This window comes from Neomonachus schauinslandi, chromosome 9 (assembly GCF_002201575.2).
Source record: "Neomonachus schauinslandi chromosome 9, ASM220157v2, whole genome shotgun sequence".
NCBI classification, from domain to species: Eukaryota; Metazoa; Chordata; class Mammalia; order Carnivora; family Phocidae; genus Neomonachus; species Neomonachus schauinslandi.
The window spans coordinates 38669659-38678026 of record NC_058411.1 but is presented as its reverse complement, the minus strand read 5'-3'; the positions used below and the strand labels follow the sequence as shown (position 1 = coordinate 38678026).

The 8368-nt window shown below is 37.2% G+C and overlaps 1 protein-coding gene across 2 annotated transcripts in view; it reads left to right on the top strand.

Moving 5' to 3' along the window:
- The first annotated feature begins 517 nt into the window (after nt 1-517).
- Nucleotides 518-8368, top strand: part of MNAT1 (MNAT1 component of CDK activating kinase) — a 206105-nt gene continuing 198254 nt past the window's right edge. The window contains exon 1 of one of the 2 annotated variants that reach the window (XM_021701441.1): nt 518-721. In XM_021701441.1, coding sequence (XP_021557116.1) covers nt 633-721 — 89 coding nt within the window. In that variant the 5' untranslated portion in view covers nt 518-632. The remainder of the gene's footprint in view (nt 722-8368) is intronic. The other variant, XM_044918080.1, reaches the window with a different exon arrangement.

Here is an 8368-nt window from a genome sequence, read left to right as displayed (position 1 = left end):
TAAGTGGCTCTCTGCAGATGCCAGATATTATTTATAGAAGTATCTGACATTTAGTGAGAATCTGTAATATTTAGGGCCAGCGTAGAGACTTTTGTTCTAGATCATTTTTCCAAACTTTTATCGGCAAATGCATCGTATTTTCTGTGCTTGCATGACTGTGCAAGTATAAAGGAGAGTATAAAGCACAGGCTATCAAATTGTTAAAAAGAAAATGCCAGTCTGAATTATTGATTATGTACCGAGGGCATAAATCTTTGAAATCATGGTAATGTTTCCAGACAGTACAAGATGGAATCTATGTTCTTAGCCTTTCCCTGAAAAATACTGCTAGATGCACGGAGATGGAGTTTTGTGTGCAATTTACCATTTTAATAACCCCTACCCGAAATCTAAGGTAGTGCACCGGCCTACGGAAGCTAAGACTGAGCCGCAGCCGCAGGACTGGAAAACTTGCTGCCGGAACGTTTGTGCTGCAGTGTCTCGCCTCCGGCCGGTGCTCATTCGCAAAGGGACCGTCTCCGCCGAGTGCCTGTTGGCAGGAGCCCGCTTGGCGTCGGGTCTGTGGAGGTTTGGGGGTGCTCTGGCTGTAGCTGAAGCAGGCGTCGGGGAGAGTCCATAGGAAAGAAGGCACCATGGACGATCAGGGCTGCCCCCGGTGTAAGACCACGAAATACCGGAACCCCTCCTTGAAGCTGATGGTGAATGTGTGCGGACACACTCTGTGAGTCGGGAGACAGTGGGTTCCGTGGGGGTGAGACGCGCCGGGTGGGAGGCGGGAGCTGGGAGATGCTTGGCCTCGGCTCAGGGGAGAAAAGGGCGTCGTTAGTTTCGACACCGGGGCGGAAAATGGGCAAAGGGAGCGTTGTTTCTGTAAACGGACTCGAGCCACTAGCCCCTGAGCCGCGCTGGCCTGCTTTGAACTGCTGGTACCCAGAGGTAGTACCCAGCAGTTTGTCAGGTTCCTCCCTTCATAGCCCATGTATTTCCACATTCTGGTGACAACTGGGGTCCAGACATGTCGCTGGTAAAAGCGTGGGGGATTGGAATGTTTAATTTCGCGCGAAATGTTTTTATTGACAAGGGCCAAATTGCTATGAAAACAAAATTACTGTGAGTATATAGTTCTGTTTATTATGTAGGCTAATTTGAAAACCCCGTCTGTAAAGCAATTTGTCTTGATGGAGTTTGGTTAGATTTCTCATCCCTGAAAGGGAGAAAGTCTCGGCAGTTAATTTTGGAGATAGAATGATGGCTGGCATTTAACGAGGGCACATTACGTGCCAGGCACTGTTCTAAGCCTTTATCATGAATTGTCTCACTTCGTTCCCACAACAGCCCCATGAAGTAAGTACTAGTATTATTACCATTTCACAGAGAAGGAGGCTGAGACTGCTTAAGGTCCCTTATTAAGTGGGCCCTACTAGAATTGGAACACACCGTGTCTGACTCTAGAACGCTCATTTTTGGGAAAGGGACAGGAAAGAGGGAGGTTGAGTTTGTGTATTTTGAAGAATAAGTGCAGGAATTGGTTAACATATTTCTTGCCACATTTTTAAAAAAGATTTTATTTATTTGAGAGAGAGAGAAAGAGAGAAAGCGCGCCAGCACGATGGGGGGAGTGAGGAGCCGAGGCATGGGGGTGAGGGGGGGGGAAGCAGATTCCCGGCTGAGCAAGGAGCCCGCTGTGGAGCTCGCTTTCCGGACTCCGATTCCCAGACTCCGGGGACATGACCTGAGCCTAAGACAAAGGCTTAACCGACTGAGCCACCCAGGCGCCCCTTCTCACCACATTTTTATGGTCACATATAGTTCAGTAAAGGTGGTTTCATAAAGCATTTCGGGATTAAAGGTGATATATTATGGTGAGCATATATTCCTGTAGCTTCTTTGAGGTTTCTTAGAAATAAAAAATGATGGATAATCTACAGTGTGATAGACTAGGTCTTTGGGTAAGCAAAACTTGCATGATCAGTTGTAGTTATTATAATAAGGTTTATTAACTTGCTTAATTGGTACTTTTTTCTTATTTTTATTTTCCTTTGCTTTATCCAGCAAAGGAAATGCAGTGGAACTGTGATTGAATGGTTTAAGATTAGAAAGAAGGTGAAAGTAATCAAGTAGAATGCATGGAAAAGGGAAGTGAGACAAAGAGTGTATAAAGACTGTTTGGTTTTTAGAAAGATTTTGTTCAATTTCTCTTCATTTTCCTGTATCAGGTTTGTTGGTGCTCAAGGAAAGTGAATTTGCTTTTTTTGAAGGATACTAAATGTAGTTTTCTGCCAGACATTTCTGCCTAGTAGAAATTAGCTAATTGGAGAAGATTGTGATTTCAGCAAAATAAATGGCATTTTTATTAGGCAATTATGAAATAATTTATTTTTAATTAGAGATTGCTTTTGTTGTTTTCCTTAGTCCTTTTTGTTTTCTCATACGAGTTAAGAATTGTCTAAGATATTGGGGGCCTGGCTGGCTCACTTGGTAGGGCATGTGACTCTTGATCTTGGGGTTGTGAGTTTGAACCTCACATTGGATGTAGAGATTACTTAAAAAAATAAAATCTTAAAAAAAATTGTCAGTTATTCTTTCATTTATTTTGGTTTATTTGCTAACTTGTTAGATACAGACTGCATTTTATAGTTTTTTTGATTTGAAATATGAACAAAATGAATAAAAGAATATAGAGTATTGGCTAAGAGAATAAACTTCTGATTTTGAATTCTTTGCACAGTCCCTATAGTGTTTGGCTTTGGACAAATTACTAACTTCTTGTGCTCATTTTTCTTATTTGTACAATAGAGGTAGCAGCACTACTTATATTACAGTGTTTGAGGATCAAATAATATATGTAAAATATTTGGAGGTGTTTTGTAGAGTTTCTGTCTCTACTGTCAAACATAGTATTTGTTTAATATATATTGGCTATCTTATTATCATTATTGTGCAAGTCTTTCATAGTAGCCCAAATGACTCCTGTTTTAATTTCATTTCTGCTTAGCACACATACTATCCACAATAATGATTTTCTTTAAATGAATTCAAGAGACTGTAAGATGTTAAAATGATAGTTTTAGTTTTAATTATAATGACCCTATAAATGATAGAGTGAGTAGGAGTAGTGATTCATAAAAGATAAGAAGTACAGGATTATGGAAAGATTAATTAGGAGGGTGTACTGTTTATGGGAGAAAATGCAGGAGCAAAAAGGGGAGAAGAGGTGAAACATTATAAAAATACTTTCCTCCCTTACCTGCTAGTAGTTGAGGAAGCATATTCCCTTTTGTGTCAGTTCAATCCAGCAAACACCCAAATGAATTGATTACATGTACATGAAAGAAGTTTGGATTCCATGTTTGTTTTTCAATTCAAGGATGAGCTTGAATTGTCTTAATTACAGAAAAGGGTGATTTTTTTTCTTTTTCAGAACCACCTGTTTTAAGAAACAGGCCTTTCATAGAAATCTTTCATAGAATTCTGGAAGCATACTGAATTAGATGGAGTCAGTTATATCTAATTCTCATTTAACCAGGTCTTTAATAATTTAATTTTAATCCCAGCCATTTTTGGCAAAACTCATCTCTGGAAACTTTACATGTATTTGATTTTACTGAATCTACTTTTTTCATTTTAAACATGCATAAGACACAAAATAGTAGAAAAAGCAAATATGTCCTGATATATAAAAGTCAGTATTTTGCCATATTTACTTAAGATCTTTCTCGCTCTGTCTCTTCCCTTTCTCTGTTCCTGTTTCTCTCTCACCTACTGATGAATTACTGAGAGTTTCTACTATGAATTTTGCTGATTGCATCTCTGTGGTATTGTTTAATATGTTCCTTTGTATTTTCTCTAAATTATTAGTTATATTTAGAAGCTCTATCAGGTTAAGGTTCAATTTATTTATTGTTGGAAAGAATGATTCATAAGTGGCATTTATTTGTTCTGACTGATATTTTGGACTTATATAGTACCTATATGCAAATTAGGAAACAGTGTCTCCTTTGGGCAGGCAAAGTAGGAAAAGGCACTCATTCTGGTAAAATAATTTGAAAAAGGGGACTTTCTCAGTATATTGTTGTTAATTTCTAATTTTCTGTTGTGGTAAGAGAAGATACTCTATTAAATTTCAGTCTTTTGAAATTTTCTGAGAACTTATTTATGGTCCAGCAAATGGTCTGTGTTGGTGAGCAGTCAATGTACATTTGAAAAGAATGTTCTGCAACTGCTGGGTATAGTGTATTATGAATGTCAATTCGGTCAACTTGGTTGATAGTGTTACTCAGATCTTCTGTATATTTTTTTAATTATGTTATGTTAATCACCATACATTACATCATTAGTTTTTGATGTAGTGTTCCATGATTCATTGTTTGCATATAACACCCAGTGCTCCATTCAGTATGTGTCCTCTTTAATACCCATCACCAGGCTAACCCATCCCCCCACTCCCCTCCCCTCTAGAACCCTCAGTTTGTTTCTCAGAGTCCATAGTCTCTCGTGGTTTGTCTCTCCCTCCAATTCCCCCCCTTCATTTTTCCCTTCCTGCTATCTTCTTCTTCTTTTTTTTTAACATATAATATATTATTTGTTTCAGAGGTACAGGTCTGTGATTCAACAGTCTTACACAATTCACAGCGCTCACCATAGCACATACCCTCCCCAATGTCTGTCACCCAGCCACCCCATCAGATCTTCTATATTTTACAAATTTAATTTGTCTACTCATTTTATCAATTACTCCAACTAGATTGTGGATCTGTCAGTTTCTCCTTTTAGTTCTGTTATGTTTCATGTATTTTGAAGTTTTCTGATCAGGTACATAGATATTTAGGATTGCTCTGTCTTCCTGATGACTATCACCTTTTGTCATTGTGAAAAATGTCTCTTTTTGTCTCTTGTAGTACTCTTTGTCCTGAAGTTTTTGTCTGAATTAAATAGTCATGTCAGCTTTCTTACGCTTACTGTTTGATGGTATATCTTTTTCCATACTTTTACCTTCAACCAATTTATATTAGGAGATAGTTAACATCTTGCTTTTTTACCTGGCCCCAAAATTTCTGCCTTTTAATTGGTGTATTTGTCCCTTTATATTTAATGTAATTGTTGAACTCATTGGGTTTAAGTCTACTTGTTTTCTCTTTGTTCCTTTTGGTTTTTGTTCTTGTTCCTTTCTTGCCTTATTTTGATTAATTGCATATTTTAAAGTATTGGCCTATTAGCAATAGTTCTTTGTTGTTATTTTAATATTTTCAATATTTTTTGAGTTGTTTCTCTATGTATAACAGTGTGTATCTTTCTCAAAGTCTATTTAGAGTCATCATCTGACACTCCCCATTTTTAACTTCCCATTTAATAACTTCGCAAATGTGAACAATATAGTTCTGTTTACTCACCCATCTCATCTTTTATGCTGATGATGTATCTTTTACTTCTATATATGATTCAGTATTGTTATTTTTGCTTTATTATTTTTATTTATTTATTTATTTATTTTTAAAGATTTTATTTATTTATTTGTCAGAGAGAGAGAAAGATCACAAGCAGGAGGAGTGGCAGGCAGAGGGAGTTGATCCCAGGACTCTGGGATCATGACCTGAGCTGAAGGCAGCTGCTTAACCAACTGAGCCACCCAGGCGTCCCTGTTATTTTTGCTTTAAACCGTCAGTTGTCTTTAAGGAAAAGTAGACAACTGAAAAATAATCTTTATAAAAACATTTTTTTGACATATAATTTTTCACATACCATAAAATTAATCCATTTTACGTGTAGAGTTTGTGGCTTTAAGTATATTCTCAGAGATGTGCTTCCATTACCATAATCAACTTCAGAACATTTTTGCCACTTCATAAAGAAACTCCTCATCACTTAGCCAGCACCCTCCAAACACTCCCTTTCCCCCATTGCCCTCCCCTAGCCCGAGGCAACCACTAATCTTACTTTCTGTCTCTATAGATTGCCTATTTTGGGCATTTCACATAAATGGGATCATTCAATATATGGTCCTCTGTGATTGGCTTTTTTTAAAAATATTTTATTTTTTAAAGATTTTATTGTTATTTGACAGAGAGAGAGAGCACAAGTAGGCAGAGTGGCAGGCAGAGGCAGAGGGAGAAGCAGGCTTCCTGCTGAGCGGGGAGCTCTATGTGGGACTCAATCCCAGAACCCTGGGATCAGGACCTGAGCCGAAGATAGTCGCTTAACCAACTGAGCCACCCAGGAGCGCTCTGTGATTGGCTTTTACTTAGAATAATATTTTTATGGTTCATCCATATTGTAGCAAATCAGGACTTCATTTCTTTTTGTTACTGAGTAGTATTCCATTGTATGGCTATATCACATTTTATTTATCCATTCATTAATTGATGGACATGTGGGTTGTTTTCACTTTTTGGCTATTATGAATAATGCTGTTATGAACATTCATGTGCAAATTTTTGTATGGACAGATGATTTTGTTTCTCTCAGTTGTGTACTTACGAGTATAATTTTTGGATCATATGATAACTAAGTTTTACTATTTGAGGAACTGTAAGACTGTTTTCCAGAGTGGCTGCAGCATTTTATATTCCCACTAGCGGTGTATGAAGGTTCAGTTTCTCTACATCTTTTGCCAGCACCTGTTATTTAACTTTTTTGGCTTATAGCCATCCTGGTGGGTGTAAAGTTGTGAAATGTAGTCTTTTATATTCACTTACTTATTTACTATCTTTGGTGTCCTCCTTCTTTCCTTTGGATCTGATTTTACAGTTGTCTTGATTTTCTTTTGCCTGAAGAATTTTCCTTAGCATTTCTTGTAGGTCTGTTGGTGAAGGATTCTCCTAGATTTTGTTTATCCGAAAGTGTTTTTATTTCGCTTTACTGTGTGAAGGATATTTTTGCTGAATATGAAATTACAGTTTGGCATTTCACCACTTGAAAGGTACTGTTTTCTGATCTCCGTTGTTTGTCATGGGAAGCTAGCTGTTACTCACGTCTTTGGTTCCCTTTACATAGAAACCTTTTGGGGCTGCTTATAAGATTTTTCTCTTTAATTTTTGTTTCTGGCAGTTTGAGTATGTTCTGGGTGTGTTTGTTTTTGTTTGTTTATATTCATCCTAGTTGAGGTTTGCTGCGCTTAGATTGGTAAGTCAGTATTTTTCATCTTATTGGAAAATTTCAGTGATTCTGAACTATTTGCACTTTCTTCTTATTTTGGAGCTCCAGTTACATGTATTTTGGACTCTTTGATATTCTGTAAGTCCCGGTGGTATGATTTATTTTTCTTCAGTCTTTTTTCTCTCTGTTCTTTAGTTACTTTCTGTTGATCTGTCTTCAAGTTCACTGACTCCCGTATGCTATTTCTAATCTTCTGTTAAGCTCATTCAGTATATTTTTATTTTTATGCTTTTTGCTCTAGGGTTTTCATTTTATTCTTTTTTATAATTTTCATTTCTTTTATTAGATTTTTTTTTTTTAAAGATTTTATTTATTTATTTGACAGAGAGAGACACAACACAAGCAGGAGGAGTGGGAGAGGGAGAAACAGGCTCCCCGCGGAGCAGGGAGCCCAATGCGGGGCTCGATCCCAGGACCCTGGGACCATGACCTGAGCCGAAGGCAGACGCTTAACGACTGAGCCACCCAGGCGCCCCTCTTTTATTAGATTTTCTATTCGTGCATTCATTAAGACCATATTTTTCTTTTAGTTCTTTGAATGTATTTTCCTTTAATTCTTTGAACATGTTTTGTGTTAATTCTTTTAAAATATTTATAATAGCTGATTTTAAAGTTTCTGTTTGCTAGATTGAACATCTTGGCTATTGCAGGGTTGGTTTCTATTGACTGTTCTTTTTGACTATGGGTCATGTTTTTCTTTTTCCTTTTTTGAATGTTTTGTACTTCTTTAAATGTAAACTGGATCCTGTAGTTGCTACATTTTAGAGATCTTGGATTTTATTTTTCTGTGCGTGTGTTTGTGTGTGTTTTAATTTTGTAGGTAGTTCATTTTACTGGCTGATCACCTTGAACTTTGTAAGCTTGGTTTTAATCTTTGCTAGGATAGATCTGCAGAGATCCCAGTGTGTTTCCTTACTTTAGTGCAACTTAACGTCCAAACTTTTAATTCCCTTCAAAATTTGTTGGGTACTGATTTTAAGCTTTGTTAGGGGAGTCTGGAATAAGTCTTCTTTTAGGATGTGGTCCTTACTCTTAGTTGGTGCCTTTTTGGTATTTCAGCTGGATGTGTTAAGTGTTAAGGTATAATGTGGTGTCTACTCTGACTGGGTGGGAACTTCACAGTATGTCCACCACTCTTTTTTTTTTAATAAAGATTTTATTTATTTATTTGAGAGAGGGAGAGAGAGAATGAGCTGGGGAAGGGGCAAAGGGAGAG